The sequence below is a fragment of the Salmo salar genome, chromosome 21 (genome assembly GCF_965601325.2).
Source record: "Salmo salar chromosome 21, fSalSal1, whole genome shotgun sequence".
In the NCBI taxonomy this organism is placed as follows: domain Eukaryota; kingdom Metazoa; phylum Chordata; class Actinopteri; order Salmoniformes; family Salmonidae; genus Salmo; species Salmo salar.
In genome coordinates this window covers 29,953,346-29,970,967 of record NC_138311.1, presented here as the reverse complement: position 1 = coordinate 29,970,967, position 17,622 = coordinate 29,953,346, and the positions used below count along the sequence as shown (strand labels likewise).

The window sequence follows — 17,622 nt, the reverse complement described above, 5'->3', positions numbered from 1 at the left end:
CGTCCCTACCTGGTCATGATGAGCAGTCTGAATGTGTACTGTCATCCTCTATGTGGATCCGTGGGGAGCTGAAAGCCTGTCACAATAACACAGAACCCCAGGAAAACCGAAGGCTTCTTTAAATAGAATGACGGATGGGATGTTTGCAGTAAACCTCAAGGGATTTAGTCACTGTATCTCTAGTCTGTCTGTCTTTGTGTGTAGCAGAGACGGAGAATGGAATAAAACCAGCATTTATGTGTATCTATCTACCAGTGTGTGTTTGTTACTTTGGTTTGTCTCTCACATCCCTCCAGAGACTATTCCTGTCCTTTTCTATCTTCTGTTTTCACTCTCTTCCTCTCTCTCTTCCTCCACCTCTCTTCTCTGGATGTGTCTGTGCTATCAACCATATGCTACGTTTTAATCTCTTCTCTCTGTCCTCTCCCTTTCTCTCACTCCCCTCTCTCTTTTAGGATGATAACTGGGGGGAAACCACCACGGCGGTGACTGGCACCTCAGAGCTTAGTCTATCCCAGGAGGAGGTGGTTGGTCTGGGGAAGAGGTCGGAGGACGGCCTGGGGCAGGGCTGTCGGCGCTACGCTCCCCTAGCTCTGAGCCTCTGTGTGGGGCTACTGGTCCTGGCCACCCCCCTGGCCTTCCTGGTCCTCCCGGCGGTGCTGTGGCCGGCCAGGCTGCAGGCCTGTGGCTCAGCCTGCGAGGGCCTCTTCCTCTCTGTGTCCTGTAAACTTCTCATTCTTCTGCTAGCTGTGTGGGCGATCTTCCTGCGCCAGTCCCGTGCCAGCCTGCCCAGGGTGTGTGTGTACCGAGCCCTCCTCACCATGCTCACACTGCTGCTCACAATCTCCTACTGGCTGTTCTATGGGGTCCGCATCCTCGACTCACAGGTGTGTATGTTTCATAATCGTGTGTGTACGTATGTGTACATCAAATTGTATTTGTCACATGCACCAAATACAACAGGTGTAGACGTACAGTGAAATGCTTACTTACAAGCCCTTAACCAACAATACAGTTTTAAGAAAAATAAGTGTTAATGTATTTACTAAAATAAACTGAAGTTAAATAAAAAATAATAGAAGAAAAATAAATAATTAAAGAGCAACAATCAAATAATGGTAGCGAAGCTATATACAGGGGATGTCGGTACAGAGTCAATGTGTGGGGGCACCAGGTAGTTGAAGTAATATGTACATGTAGGTAGAGGTAAAGTGACTATGCATAGACAATAAACAGAGAGTAGCAGCAGCGTAAAAATGGGGGGGGGGGGGGGTTCAATGCAAATAGTCCAGGTAGCCATTTGATTAGCTGTTCAGGAGTCTAATGGCATGGGGGTAGAAGCTGTTAATTAGCCTTTTGGACCTAGACTTGGTGCTCCGGTACCACTTGATGTGCGGTAGCAGAGAGAACGGTCTATGACTAGGGTGGCTGGAGTCTTTGGCAATTTTTAGGGCCTTTCTCTGACACCGCCTGGTATAGAGGTCGTGGATGGCAGGAAGCTTAGCCCCAGTGACGTGCTGGGCCGTACGCACTACCCTCTGTAGTGCCTTGCGGTCAGAGGCCGAGCAGTTGCCATACCAGGCGGTGATGCAACCAGTCAGGATGCTCTCGATGGTACAACTTTTTGAGAATCTGAAGACCCATGGCAAATCTTTTCAGTCTCCTGAGGGGGAATAGGCATTGTCGTGCCCTCTTCATGACTGTCTTGGTGTGTTTGGACCATGATAGTTCATTGGTGATGTGGACACCAAGGCATTTGAAGCTCTCAACCTGCTCTGCTACAGCCCCGTCGATGAGAATGGGGGTGTTCTCGGCCCTCCTTTTCCTGTAGTCCACGATCATCTCCTTTGTCTTGATCATGTTGAGGGACAGGTTGTTGTCCTGGCACCACACTTCCAGGTCTCTGACCTCCCTATAGGCTGTCTCATCGTTGTCGTCTGCAAACTTAATGGTGGTGTTGGAATCGTGCCTGGGTGAACAGGTAGTACAGGAGGGGACTGTGCATGCACCCCTGAGGGGCCCCTGTGTTGAGAATCAGCGTGGCAGATGTGTTGTTACCTACCCTCACCACCTGAGGGCGGCCCGTCAGGAAGTCCAGGATCCAGTAGCAGAGGGAGGTGTTTAGTCCCAGGATCCTTAGCTTAGTGATGAGCTTTGAGGGCACTATGGTGTTGAACGCTGAACTGTAGTCAATGAATGGCATTCTTACGTAGATGTTCCTTTTGTCCAGGTGTGAAAGGGCAGTGTAGAGTGCAATAGAGATTGCATCATCTGTGGATCTGTTGAGGCGGTATGCAAATTGGAGTGGGTTTCTGGGATAATGTTATTGATGTGAGCCATGACCTTTTAAAGCACTTCATGGCTACAGACGTGAGTGCTACGGGTCGGTAGTCATTTAGGCAGGTTAACTTGGTGTACTTGGTCACAGGGACTATGGTGGTCTGCTTGAAACATGTTGGTATTACAGACTCCGTCAGGGACAGGTTGAAAATGTCAGTGAAGACACTTCAAATGCCATTTCATTTGGTCACATACACATGGTTAGCAGATGTTAATGTGAGTGTAGCGAAATGCTTGTGCTTCTAGTTCTGACAGTGCAGTAACAAGTAATCTAACAAGTAATCTAACAATTCCACAACTACCTAATACACACAATCTAAAGGGATGGAATAAGAATATGGATGAGCAATGACCGAGTGGCATAGGCAAGATGCAATAGATGGTATAAAATACAGTATATACATATGAGATGAGAATGTGAGATATGTAAACATTATTAAAGTGACAAGTGATCCATTTATTAAAGTGACCAATGATTTCAAGTCTGTTTGTAGGGAGCAGCCTCTCTGTGTTAGTGATGCTGTTTAACAGTCTGATGGCCTTGAGATTGGAAAAACAGCTTCTGTCTCTCGGTCCCAGCTTTGATGCCCCTGTACTGACCTCGCCTTCTGGATGGTAGCGGGGTGAACAGGCAGTGGCTCGGGTGGTTGTTGGCTTGGGTGAACTTTTTGGCCTTCCTGTGACATCGGGTGCTGTAGGTGTCCTGGAGGGCAGGTAGTTTTCCCCCGCACTACCCTCTTGAGAGCCCTGCGGTTGTGGGCGGTGCAGTTGCCGTACCAGGCGGTGATACAGCCCGACAGGATGCTCTCAATGCCAGTTGGTTAACGCATGCTCAGAGTACACTTCCTGGTAATCCGTGCGGCCTTGTGAACTTAGACCTGTTTAAAGGTCTTACTCACATCGTCTATGGAGAGCGTGATCACACGCCTAGTTAAATAAGGGTTAAATAAATAAAATAAAATCACACAGTTGTCCGGAACAGCGGGTGCTCAAATGCATGCTTCAGTGTTGCTTGCCTTTAAGTGAGCATAGCAGTCATTTAGCTTGTCTGGTAGGCTCGTGTCACTGGGCTGCTCACGGCTGTGCTTCCCTTTTGTAGTCCGTAATAATTTGCAAGCCTTGGCACGTCCGACGAGCGTCAGAGCTGGAGTAGTACGATTCAATCTTAGTCCTGTATTGATGCTTTGTCTGTTTGATGGTTCGTCGGATGGCATAGCGGGATTTCTTATAAGCTTCCGGGTTAGAGTCCCGCTCCTTGAAAGCGGCAGCTCTACCCTTTAGCTCAGTGCGGATGTTGCCTGTAATCCATGGCTTCTGGTTGGGGTATGTATGTACGGTCACCATGGGGACGATGTCATTAATGCACTTATTGATGAAGCCAGTGACTGGTGGTGTACTCCTCAATGCAATCGGAGGAATCCCGGAACATATTCCAGTCTGTGCTAGCAAAAGTCCTGTACCTTAGCATCTGCGTCATCTGACCACTTTTTTATTGATCTAGTCACTGGTACTTCCTGCTTTAGTTTTTGCTTGTAAGCAGGAATCAGAAGGATAGAATTATGGTCAGATTTGTCAAATAGAGGGCGAGTGAGAGCTTTGTACGCATCTCTGTGTGTGGAGTACAGGTGGTCTAGAGTTTTTTTTTTTTTTTTTCTTTTTTACCTCTGCCACTTGCAAACACGTGTGTGTGTGTGTGTGTGTGTGTGTGTGTGTGTGTTAACTCTGTGTTTCCAGGATGAGGACTACCAGGGTATCGTCCAGTTTGCCGTGTCTCTGGTGGACTCTCTGCTGTTTGTCCACTACCTGGCCATTGTTCTGCTGGAGCTCAGACAGCTCCAGCCCTGCTACAGCCTGTGTGTTATACGCTCCACTGACGGAGAGACACGCTACTACAACCTGGGACAGCTCAGGTAACACACACACTCACACACACACACACTCGCATCCACACACTCACATCCACACACACACTCACATCCACACACACACACACACAGAAACACACTCGCATCCACACAGGCACACACACACACTCACAGAAACACACTCGCATCCACACACACACACTCGCATCCACACACACTCACATCCACACAGGCACACACACCCACAGAAACACACTCGCATCCACACACACTCGCATCCACACACACTCGCATCCACACACACACTCGCATCCACACACACACTCGCATCCACACACACACTCGCATCCACACACACACTCACATCCACACACACACTCACATCCACACACACACTCACATCCACACACACACTCACATCCACACACACACTCACATCCACACACACACTCACATCCACACACACACTCACATCCACACACACACACAGAAACACACTCGCATCCACACAGACACACACTCACAGAAACACACTCACATACACACACACTCACATCCACACACACACACACAGAAACACACTCGCGCCACACACACACACACACACACACACACACACACACACACACACACACACACACACACACACACACTCACAGAAACACACACACACTCACAGAAACACACACACACACACACACTCACAGAAACACACTCGCATCCACACACACACACTCGCATCCACACACACACACTCGCATCCACACACACACTCGCATCCACACACACACTCGCATCCACACACACACTCGCATCCACACACACACTCGCATCCACACAGGCACTCGCATCCACACAGGCACACACACCCACAGAAACACACTCGCATCCACACACACATCCACACACACACTCACATCCACACACACACACACACACACACACACACACTCACAGAAACACACTCACATACACACACACACACACTCAAAACCAACTGAAATATGATGTAGAGATTCAATCATTTCATAAGCATCTTAACATATTAATCAAGCAAATCCATGCTGCTACAATCTCTTGCTAAACTGGTGCAGCTGACTGTAGCAAAGTCATTTATCTTCCAGCAATATGAACTCTGTCTGTATACAACAGTGGAGCCTCAGGGATCTGGCTGGTGTACTTACTGTGGCCCTGTTGAACTGAGTAACCCCAGTCAGCTGATCAATCAGCTAGCAGAAACATCTACAGATAATCAGACTATTAGAGAATGCCTTTAGAATGCCCCCACCCATACAGGTGTGTACACACACACACACACACACACTGTTGAACTGTTAGTAATTGGAGACTCATGTCCAAGGGGAAGAGTGGCAGTAATTTAGTTACTAAATCACCCAGAATGCTTCAGTCCAGTCCCTTCACTGGGGGGCTGTTCTGGGAATTGGGGTGGGGGCCTGAGAAAAGGGGGCTGCTTTGATTGATTATGATGAATTCCCTCTCTAGTAACTGATCTAAGGTCAGCTTTGTGGAAGACAAACTGATCCGAGATCTGTGCCTTAGGACAACTTCTACCCAGAGCTGTGCTGGGTGATTCCTCACAAAACTAGAACAAAACAACATGATTTTGGGGATTTTCACAAAATGTAATCCATAGAAGGATCCTTTTCTTAATGTTTTTATTTGTACAATCAATAGGCAGAATTAACAGCAGTGGACGAATGATAAATGCCTTGTCAGCGCAACCCAAAATAAAACCCACTCCATGGATTGTTGACATATATTTGTCATTTGTATCTTAAAGCGTTATTGAGACAATTAATTGAAGTTGGAGTATTTGTGACATTTAGGCCTTACGCAGGCCTCCTTTAAGTCTCCATAATGTTTCATCTGTAGGTGCACAATTCAATAGTTGGTGTCATGTGAAGCCTTACGGCTTGTACTTTACGAGTAGTATTTTGATTTCAATTTTTTTTTTTGTAATGAATATTGAATAATGTCAACATGAATGTTGAAAATATATTTTATTATTACTGACATATCAACGTTCTAGAATGGGATTTCCGCTAGTTTTAAAATCAACAGTGAAGAGGCGACTCCGGGATGCTGGCCTTCTAGGCAGAGTTCCTCTGTCCAGTGTCTGTGTTCTTTTGCCCATCTTAATCTTTTATTTTTATTGGCCAGTCTGAGAAATGGCTTTTTCTTTGCAACTGCCTAGAAGGCCAGCATCCCGGAGTCGCCTCTTCACTGTTTATGTTGAGACTGGTGTTTTGTGGGTGCTATTTAATGAAGCTGCCAGTTGAGGACTTGTGAGGTGTCTGTTTCTCAAACTAGACACACTAATGTACTTGTCCTCTTGCTCAGTTGTTCACCGGGGACTCCCACTCCTCTTTCTATTCTGGTTAGAGCCAGTTTGCGCTGTTCTGTGAAGGGAGTAGTACACAGCGTTGTACGAGATCTTCAGTTTCTTGGCAATTACTCACATGGAATAGCCTTAATTTCTCAGAACAAGAATAGACTGACGAGTTTCAGAAGCAAGTTATTTTTTTCTAGCCATTTTGAGCCTGTAATCGAACCCACAAATGCTGATGCTCCAGATACTCAACTAGTCTAAAGAAGGCCAGTTTTATTGCTTCTTTAATCAGAACAACAGTTTTCAGCTGTGCTAACATAATTGCAAAATGGTTTTCTAATGATCAATTAGCCTTTTAAAATGATAAACTTGGATTAGCTAACATAACGTGCCATTGGAACACAGGAGTGATGGTTGCTGATAATGGGCCTCTGTACGCCTATGTAGATATTACACAAAAGAATCTGCCGTTTCCAGCTACAATAGTCATTTACAACATTGACAATGTCTACACTGCATTTCTGATAAATTTGATGTTATTTTAATGGACAACAACAAGGACATTTTCTAAGTGACCCCAAACTTTTGAACGGTAGTGTACATTGGCATAGTAAGCAATGTAACCAATCACAGCCCTCCTTTTAATTGTATCATTGCACATCCTGCAAATCACAAAGAAAGGGCAACGACCATTTTGAATCCATTTTCACATTCACTCTGTTGGTAATGCTGATATTGGTTCATAACTCTTAAAGTAGCGGAGATCCCACTCTGGAACGTTGATATGCACTTAGATTATATTATGTTCAACAATATATAGAACATTTTGCCAAATATTTTTTTTTTGTTCAAGTTTATATTTGACAATGTTCATACATTTTAATATAAGAAAGTTGTTATTGAAATTAAGATTCTACTCATATTACAGAGCAAGAAGCAAAGCTTTATATGACACCAACTTTTACTTTGTGGCACCAACAGATGAACCATTATGGAGTCTTAAAACCTCTTGAGGATCGGACCCTTTTTTTCAATTTTTCGCCTAAAATCACATACCCATATCTAACTGCCCGTAGCTCAGGACCTGAAGCAAGGATATGCATATTCTTGATAGCATTTGAAAGGAAACACTTTTGAAGTTTGTGGAAATGTGAAATGAATGTAGGGAGCATTGTATGACATAGCCCTGGTCTGCAGTAGTCTGGGCTGGGGGAGTAGTGTAGATATGAGGCGTGCTGTAATGGACTATCTGCTTCTTTTCTGACCTTTTCTTATAATCCATCTGTTCTCTCTACCCTCCTCTTATGTCTGTCTGTCTGTCTGTCTGTCTGTCTGTCTGTCTGTCTGTCTGTCTGTCTGTCTGTCTGTCTGTCTGTCTGTCTGTCTGTCTGTCTGTCTGTCTGTCTGTCTGTCTGTCTGTCTGTCTGTCTGTCTGTCTGTCTGTCTGTCTGTCTGTCTGTCTGTCTGTCTGTCTGTCTGTCTGTCTGTCTGTCTGTCTGTCTGTCTGTCTGTCTGTCTGTCTGTCTGTCTGTCTGTCTGTCTGTCTGTCTGTCTGTCTGTCTGTCTGTCTGTCTGTCTGTCTGTCTGTCTGTCTGTCTGTCTGTCTGTCTGTCTGTCTGTCTGTCTGTCTGTCTGTCTGTCTGTCTGTCTGTCTGTCTGTCTGTCTGTCTGTCTGTCTGTCTGTCTGTCTGTCTGTCTGTCTGTCTGTCTGTCTGTCTGTCTGTCTGTCTGTCTGTCTGTCTGTCTGTCTGTCTGTCTGTCTGTCTGTCTGTCTGTCTGTCTGTCTGTCTGTCTGTCTGTCTGTCTGTCTGTCTGTCTGTCTGTCTGTCTGTCTGTCTGTCTGTCTGTCTGTCTGTCTGTCTGTCTGTCTGTCTGTCTGTCTGTCTGTCTGTCTGTCTGTCTGTCTGTCTGTCTGTCTGTCTGTCTGTCTGTCTGTCTGTCTGTCTGTCTGTCTGTCTGTCTGTCTGTCTGTCTGTCTGTCTGTCTGTCTGTCTGTCTGTCTGTCTGTCTGTCTGTCTGTCTGTCTGTCTGTCTGTCTGTCTGTCTGTCTGTCTGTCTGTCTGTCTGTCTGTCTGTCTGTCTGTCTGTCTGTCTGTCTGTCTGTCTGTCTGTCTGTCTGTCTGTCTGTCTGTCTGTCTGTCTGTCTGTCTGTCTGTCTGTCTGTCTGTCTGTCTGTCTGTCTGTCTGTCTGTCTGTCTGTCTGTCTGTCTGTCTGTCTGTCTGTCTGTCTGTCTGTCTGTCTGTCTGTCTGTCTACAAGTTAACATTGCCAAAGCAAGTGAAGTAGATGATAAACAATAAAAATGAACAGTAAACATTACACTCACAGAAGTTCAAAAAGAATAAAGACATTAGAAATGTCATATGTGTATATACAGTGTTGTGACGATGTGCAAATGGTTAAAGTACAAAATAGAAAATAAATATGGGTTGTATTTACAATGGTGTTTGTTCTTCAATGGTTGACCTTTTCTTGTAGCAACAGGTCACAAATCTTGCTGCTGTGATGGCTCACTGTGGTATTTCACCCAGTAGATATGGGAGTTTATCAAATTCGGGTTTGTTTTCGAATTCTTTGTGGTTCTGAGTAATCTGAGGGAAATACAGTTGAAGTCGGAAGTTTACATACACTTAGGTTGGAGTCATTAAAACTAGTTTTTCAACCACTCCCAAAATGTCTTGTTAAAAAACTATCGTTTTGGCAAGTTGGTCAGAACATCTACTTTGTGCATGACACAAGTCATTTTTCCAACAATTGTTTAGAGACAGATTATTTCACTTAGAATTCACCGTATCAGAATTCTAGTGGGTCAGAAGTTTACATACACTAAGTTGACTGTGCCTTTATACAGCTTGAAAAATTCCAGAAAATGATGTCATGGCTTTAGAAGCTTCTGATAGGCCAATTGACATCATTTGAGTCAATTGGATGTGTACCTGTGGATGTATTTCAAGGCCTACCTTCAAACTCAGTGCCTCTTTGCTTGACATCATGGGAAAATCAAAAGAAATCAGCCAAGACCTCAGAGAAAAACAAATTGTAGACCTCCACATGTCTGGTTCATCCTTTTCAGCAATTTCCAAATGCCTGAAGGTACCACGTTCTGTACAAACAATAGTACGCAAGTATAAACACCATGGGACCACGCAGCTGTCATACCGCTCAGGAAGGAGATGCGTTCTGTCTCCTAGAGATGAACGTACTTTGGTGCAAAAAGTGCAAATCAATCCCAGAACAACAGCAAAGGACCTTGTGAAGATGCTGGAGGAAACGGGTACAAAAGTATCTATATCCACAGTAAAACGAGTCATATATTGACATAACCTGAGAGGCCGCTCAGCAAGGAAGAAGCCACTGCTCCAAAACCGCCATTAAAAAAGCCAGACTACGGTTTGAGACTGTACATGGGGACAAAGATCGTACTCTTTGGAGAAATGTCCTCTGGTCTGATGAAACAAAAACGGAACTGTTTTGCCATAATGACCTTTATGTTTGGAGGAAAAAGGGGGAGGCTTGCAAGCCGAAGAACACCATCCCAACTGTGAAACACGGGGGTGGCAGCATCATGTTGTGGAGGTGCTTTGCTGCAGGAGGGACTAGTGCACTTCACAAAATAGATGGCATCATGAGGCAGGAAAATTATGTGGATATATTGAAGCAACATCTCAAGACATCAGTCAGGAAGTTAAAGCTTGGTCACAAATGGGTCTTCCAAATGGACAATGACCCCAAGCATACTTCCAAAGTTGTGGCAAAATGGGTTAAGGACAACAAAGTAAAGGTATTGGAGTGGCCATCACAAAGACCTGACCTCAATCCTATAGAGAATTTGTGGGCAGAACTGAAAAAGCGTGTGCGAGCAAGGAGGCCTACAAACATGACTCAGTTACACCAGCTTTGTCAGGAGGAATGGGTCAAAATTCACCCAACTTATTGTGGGAAGCTTGTGGAAGGCTACCCGAAACGTTTGACCCAAGTTAAACAATTTAAAGGTCATGCTACCAAATACTAATTGAGTGTATGTAAACTTCTGACCCACTGGGAATGTGATGAAAGAAATACAAGCTTAGATTAAATGTCAGGAATTGTGAAAAGCTGAGTTTAAATGTATTTGGCTAAGGTGTATGTAAACTTCCGACTTCAACTGTATGTGTCTCTAATATGGTCATATATTGGGCAGGGGGTTAAGAAGTGCAGCTCAGTTTCCACCTTATTTTGTGGACAGTGTACACATAGCCTGTCTTCTCTTGAGAGCCAGGTCTGCCTACGGCAGCCTTTCTCAATAGCAAGGCTATGCTCACTGAGTCTGTACATAGTCAAAGCTTTCCTTCAGTTTGGGTCAGTCACAGTGGTCAGGTATTCTGCCACTGTGTACTCTCCGTTTAGGGCCAAATAGCATTCTAGTTTGCTCTGTTTTTTTTGTTAATTCTTTCCAATGTGACAAGTAATTATCTTTTTGTTTTCTCATGGTTTGTTTGGGTCTAATTGTGTTGCTGTCCTGGGGCTCTGTGGGGTGTGTTTGTGAACAGAGCCCCAGGACCCGCTTGCTTAGGGACTCTTCTCCAGGTTCATCTCTCTTTAGGTGATGGCTTTGTTATGGAAGGTTTGGGAATCACTTCCTTTTAGGTGGTTGTAGAATTTAACGGCTCTTTTATGGATTTTGATAATTTGCGGGTATCGGCCTAATTCTGCTCTGCATGCATTGTTTGGTGTTCTACGTTGTACACGGAGGATATTTTAGCCGAAAATCTGCATGCAGTCACAATTTGGTGTTTGTCCCATTTATTATTTTTTTTATTTATTTATTTTTTTTATTTTTTTATTTGAGTTCTTGGTTGGTGAGCGGACCCCAGACCTCACAACCATAAAGGACAATGGGTCCTATAACTGATTCAAGTATTTTTAGACAGATCCTAATTGGTATGTCGAATTTGATGTTCCTTTTGATGGCATAGAATGCCCTTCTTGCCGTGTCTCTCAGATGATCATTTAAGGCTTTGTGGAAGTTACCTGTGGTGCTGATGTTTAGGCCAAGGTATGTATAGTGTGTCTAGATGGAATTTGTATTCGTGGTCCTGGCGACTGGACCTTTTTTGGAACACCATTATTTTGGTCATACTGAGATTTACAGTCAGGGCCCAGGTCAGGCAGAATCTGTGCAGAAGATCTAGGTGCTGCTGTAGGCCCTCCTTGGTTGGTGACAGAAGCACCAGATCATCATCAGTAGACATTTGACTTCGGATTCTAGTAGGGTGAGGCCGGGTGCTGCAGACTTTTCTAGTGCCCTCGCCAATCCGTTGATATATATATATATATGTTGAAGAGGGTGGGGCTTACGCAGCATCCCTGTCTCACCCCACCGCCCTGTGGGAAGAAATGTGTGTTTTTTTTGCCTATTTTAACCACACTTGTTGTTTGTGTACATGGATTTTATAATGTCGTATGTTTTTGGTGGTTTACCCATACATCTCCATTTTGGATAGATAATTCATTGTGTTGTTTGTTTAGTGTTTTCCAATTTTCCCAGAAGTGTTTAGAGTCTATGGACATACCCAGCGTGCGACAGAGCTGCAGGAGTTGTGACCTGTTTATGTTGTGATAGTGCCTAGGGGGGCATATGGGGGAGGGAATGCTGTCACCTCCAGGCAGGTGTTTGTCCCCCTGTGTGCTGAGGGTGTCAGGTTCTTGTCCAGTTCTGGCATTTAGGTTGCCACAAACTAGTACATGTCCCTGGGCCTGGAAATGATTGATTTCCCCCTCCAGGATGGAGAAGCTGTCTTTATTAAAGTATGGGGATTCTAGTGGGAGGATATAGGTAGCACACAGGACATTTTTCTCTGTTGAGATCATTTCCTTTTGAATTTCTAGACAAATGTAAAATGTTCCTGTTTTGCTTAATTTAATGGAGTGAGTTAGGTCTGCTCTATACCAAATTAGCATACCCCCTGAGTCCCTTCCCTGTTTCACACCTGGTAGTGTGGTGGATGGGACTACCAGCTCTCTGTAACCTAGAGGGCAACCAGTGGGTCCGTCTCCTCTATACCAGGTTTCTTGTAGGATGACAATGTCTGTATTTCCGATTTCTTTGAAGTCCTTGGATATTCTTGGATGAGATAGTGAAGTCCCGTGTGGCTCAGTTGGTAGAGCATGGTGTTTGCAATGCCAGGGTTGTGGGTTTGATTCCCATGGGGGACCAGTACGGGGAAAAAATGTATGAAATGTATGCATTCACTACTGTAAGTCGCTCTGGATAAGATGATTGGTTGGGGTGTGGATGTGGCTGGTGCTGCTGTGTTCTGGATGTAGGACCTCTAGGCGTGGGTCCTCTATGTGTAGGTTCAGGGGGGGTCCCGCAGGTCTGGGAGAGGGTCTCGCTGGTCTGGGCGGGGTGTCTATTGCTCTGTTGCTCCTGTGTGAAGAGTTGATGCTGCGTTTGAGGGCGATGTCCTTTAGAGTCCGGGCTACGGTGGGCACTGCTGCGTTGTATAGGTGGACCTGGTCATAGAGGCTGTTCAAGTCCAGGGTAGAGTGGTGGGCCAGGAAAACATTTGATTTTGAGGCACAGTCATGGGAAATACTTGCGTTTACCCACTGTATGGTAGCAGGGTGGAAGCCTTTTCGTGGTAGCAGGGTGGAGATAACCACTTGTGCGTTGGGGAAAGTAGAAGAAGCTTTTTCAATCACTCCCTTCAGTGCTGTGGCCACCCTTTCCTGCTGTGTTCAGGTCATTTGTGCCTGTGTGTATTATTATGTGGCTAGGTGAACCTAGTTGGTCCTCAGACAGAAGGTCTAGGGTGTGCTGGGTGTTTGGACACCTGTGTTTGGGAGAAAGTTTATTTTCTTCTATATATTTCCCATTTGAGTCCATAAGTACAATCTGTGTCTTGTGTATGTCCTCAGCGGGTGTGGGGGGGTTATCAGGGTGGCTGACAGGGGGGGGGGGGGCTCAGAGGGGGTGAGATCCCCTGGGCTTGGGGTTCCTCATTTGTCTGTTCTGGTGTGATGTCGAGGCTATGGTCAGGTTCTGGTGTGAACTGTTCTGCTGTGATGTCGGGAGCTGAGGTGGGCTGTTCTGCTGGCTTCTCTGCGGGGGTGGCCACCTCTCTAGTGGGTTGTTCTCTGTCACACGCCATCCCCCTCACCCTCTCCTCCAGCAGTCTGATCCTCTCCTCTAGTGCTCTTTTCATCTCCTGCTCTTGCTTTTTATATTGTTGAAGTTGTCTCACTACAGTCCAGAGTGCAGATATGTCTCTCTCCACCTTCAGCTCTCCGGGTCTGGTTAATGGGGTGTTGTTGTGCTGGACTGTTGTCTGGGTCTGGTTGAGGGGGTGTTGTTGTGCTGGACTGTTGTCTGGGTCTGGTTGAGGGGGTGTTGTTGTGCTGGACTGTTGTCTGGTTGAGGGGGTGTTGTTGTGCTGGACTGTTGTCTGGGTCTGGTTGAGGGGGTGTTGTTGTGCTGGACTGTTGTCTGGGTCTGGTTGAGGGGGTGTTGTTGTGCTGGACTGTTGTCTGGGTCTGGTTGAGGGGGTGTTGTTGTGCTGGACTGTTGTCTGGTTGAGGGGGTGTTGTTGTGCTGGACTGTTGTCTGGTTGAGGGGGTGTTGTTGTGCTGGACTGTTGTCTGGGTCTGGTTGAGGGGGTGTTGTTGTGCTGGACTGTTGTCTGGGTCTGGTTGAGGGGGTGTTGTTGTGCTGGACTGTTGTCTGGTTGAGGGGGTGTTGTTGTGCTGGACTGTTGTCTGGTTGAGGGGGTGTTGTTGTGCTGGACTGTTGTCTGGTTAAGGGGGTGTTGTTGTGCTGGACTGTTGTCTGGTTAAGGGGGTGTTGTTGTGCTGGACTGTTGTCTGGTTAAGGGGGTGTTGTTGTGCAGGACTGTTGTCTGGGTCTGTGCTGACTGGAGTGTAATCTCTTGCTGTTCCAGCTCCACCTGCCTTACCTCCAGCTGGGTGAATGTATCCTTCATTTCAATGAGGGAGTAGTACTCTGTGCTGGGAGGTTGACTTTCCGCTTGGGGTTGCTGGTCTGTGGGTTTATATAATGAAGAGGTCTGGGGGTTGCTGGTCTGTGGGGTTATATTATGAAGAGGTCTGGAGGTTGCTCGTCTGTGGGGTTATATAATGAAGAGGTCTGGTCTGACCCACTCGGGGTGGGGGTATCTTTCTCAAGGGAGAGCTTCTCCTGCTGGGCTAATTCTTTGATTAGGTGAAAGTCCAGCTGAAACTATTTGGGGTTGCCCTGTACAAATACTGTTCCAGACGTATAGAGATTTATATTAGCTGACTCTGAGTCCTCGTTGTCTAGTATCACAAGTTTCCACCCCTCGTTAACATCCCCCCCCCCCTCTTAACAGAGAGGTAGTGAGCTAATGTAGCACTATGCCATGCCAGGGGATGGTCTGGTTAATATAGCACTGTGCCATGCCAGGGGATGGTCTGGTTAATATAGCACTGTGCCATGCCAGGGGATGGTCTGGTTAATATAGCACTGTGCCATGCCAGGGGATGGTCTGGTTAATATAGCACTGGCCATGCCAGGGGATGGTTTGTGTGGACGATGAGGTTGCTGATGTTCCCATTTTTACAACAGTCAGCAAAAGGTGTCACTTGATTTTCCATAAGGAGCTTCATTTTGATGTCTTTTCTTGCCTTATCATTCTTTACATACACAGGGTACTGTATTTAATTACCTCTGAACAGCAGGAGGCAGCTTCTAAGGCCTCTCCATTTGGTTGGAGTAGACTGTTCCACTCTCCTGCCATTGTTGGGCTAAAGGGCTTTGACACCTCTCACTTGACACGTCTGTGCTAATTGAAGTTGTATCAAGCTTGGCAGCCTTAATTTAGCATTCAGTCCTTATAAAGTAACGTAATGTATTTTTCTTCTTGGCTTTTGGAAATAAAATATAGCTTCAGACTAAACATGACTCACTCGGTTCCAGGTTGGATGGTGTTTTCAGGTTTCTGTTGTTTTCCAGAGCATTTGCTGTGCCGCGTTGGAATAATAACCTTTGGTAGTTGTAAGCCTTCCAGGTGATTCCGTAATTCCGTCCAAAATCAGGTTGTAGGTTTAGAGTTTTGATTTGGAGGGAAGGTTACGTTGTAGAGGGTAGTATCCTGTATATGTTCCTGACAAAAAATCCAAGTTTATCTAACTCTAAACACATCTTTTTTTTAAGAACATGCTGAAAAATGCAGGAGCTCATCTGATCATGACCTCTCTCTCTATCCCCCCCCCTCTCTCTCTCTCTCTATCCCCCTCTCTCTCTCTATCCCTCAATTCAATTCAAGGGGCTTTATTGGCATGGGAAACGTGTTAACATTGCCAAAGCAAGTGAAGTAGATAATATACAAAAGTGAAATAAACAATAAAAATGAACAGTTAACATTACACATACAGAAGTTTCAAAAGAATAAAGACATTACAAATGTCATATTATGTATAGATACAGTGTTGTAACAATGTACAAATGGTTAAAGTACACAAGGGAATTTTTTTAATTCTTTGTGGATCTGTGTAATCTGAGGGAAATATGTGTCTCTATGGTCATACATTGGGCAGGAGGTTAGGAAGTGTAGCTCAGTTTCCACCTCATTTTGTGGGCAGTGTGCACATAGCCTGTCTTCTCTTGAGAGCCATGTCTGCCTACGGCGGCCTTTCTCAATAGCAAGGCTATGCTCACTGAGTCTGTACATAGTCAAAGCTTTCCTTAAGTTTGGGTCAGTCACAGTGGTCAGGTATTCTGCCACTGTGTACTCTCTGTTTAGGGCCAAATAGCATTCTAGTTTGCTCTGTTTTTTTTGTTAATTCTCTCTCTCTCTCTATCTCTCTCCCTCCCTCTCGCTCTCTTTGTCTGTGTCAGTATTCAGAGGGCAGCTCTGTCTCTGCTGGAGTTCTACTACAGGGACTTCCCTCTCCATAACCCTGCCCTTCTCTCCGCCTCCAAGCACCGTGCCGCCAAGCACCTGGCCGGCCTCAAGGTCTACACCGTGGACGGTTAGTACACCTACAGTTTTTCTATGGTTCCTCAATGCTTACATTTGGTTTGTGTCACTGTGTCGTCTGACTTCCTATCATCTCTCTTTTCTTCTTTGTAACTGCATCTTAATGTGCAGCACTGTCTGTCTTTCATTTCTTGTCGCTCTCTCTCCATTCTCTCAGCTCTCTGTCTACCGTATTTGTTGCTTCGTTGTGACGCTCTCTCTCCATCTACTCTCCCATGCCACCCTAAGCAGTGTTTAAAGCTAAAGTGAGAGCTTACCTTTTGGACAATGACAGTAAGTAAAGATGGGTAAAGATCTCTGTGTGCCCTCTCACTTTTCACTAGTGTACACTACTAACCTCACACCTCACTTCCCTTCCCCCACCCCCAATGTTTACACTGCTTCTAAGCATGCACACACAAATGCACACCAATCTAACCACCACTTTCATTCGCGAGATATGCTTTACACAGACGCATATACATGTGCACAGGCACCAACTTCCAAGCTCAGTGCGAGACAGCTTTTCTGGTTCTTCTCTATCTTCTTTGTAGCAGAGTTTGATAGAGGAGTATGCTGGTACATTGTCCTCACAGACATTTGCATTTCAGCCTTTTAATAATTCATCACACTAGCTCCTGCCGCACATTCCCATGCTATCTCTTTGTCTCTGTCTCTCTCTCTCCCCTTTCTCTCTACCCCTCGTTCTCACGTTCTCTCTCTGTCTCTCTCTGTCTCTCTCTGTCTCTCTGTGTGTGTTTCGTCCTCCTTTTCTCGTAGTGTGTTCTCCAGTTAGGTCAGCGGTGTTTCTGTAGGCTAGCAGAGTGGATCTTTAGGGTTTCTACTGTTTTTAACCAGCCCAGATCTGCTCCAATGGAACTCACCCATATTGATTTTGGGGGATTTAGAAAAAATAGGATTGCAATGAAATTTCATAAAACATTTATTTCTCAATCGGAAAAAGGCTGTGCTACCAAGCCTGTGCTTCGGTCAGCCTCATATATATATATATATATATACACACACACACACACCTTGGTGTTAATGATTCATCGATTCATCTCTCTTGGCCTGTATCTGCCGGGGTTAC

At 45.5% G+C, this 17,622-nt stretch overlaps 1 protein-coding gene across 1 annotated transcript in view; it reads left to right on the top strand.

Annotated features, from left to right (window-relative positions):
• The window catches only part of LOC106582105 (vang-like protein 1), a 54,873-nt gene that overhangs the window by 32,222 nt on the left and 5,029 nt on the right, over positions 1-17,622 (top strand). The window contains exons 4-6 of the mRNA XM_014164851.3: positions 456-887; positions 4,075-4,250; positions 16,412-16,545. Of these exons, the coding sequence (XP_014020326.2) occupies positions 456-887; positions 4,075-4,250; positions 16,412-16,545 (742 nt within the window). The remainder of the gene's footprint in view (positions 1-455; positions 888-4,074; positions 4,251-16,411; positions 16,546-17,622) is intronic.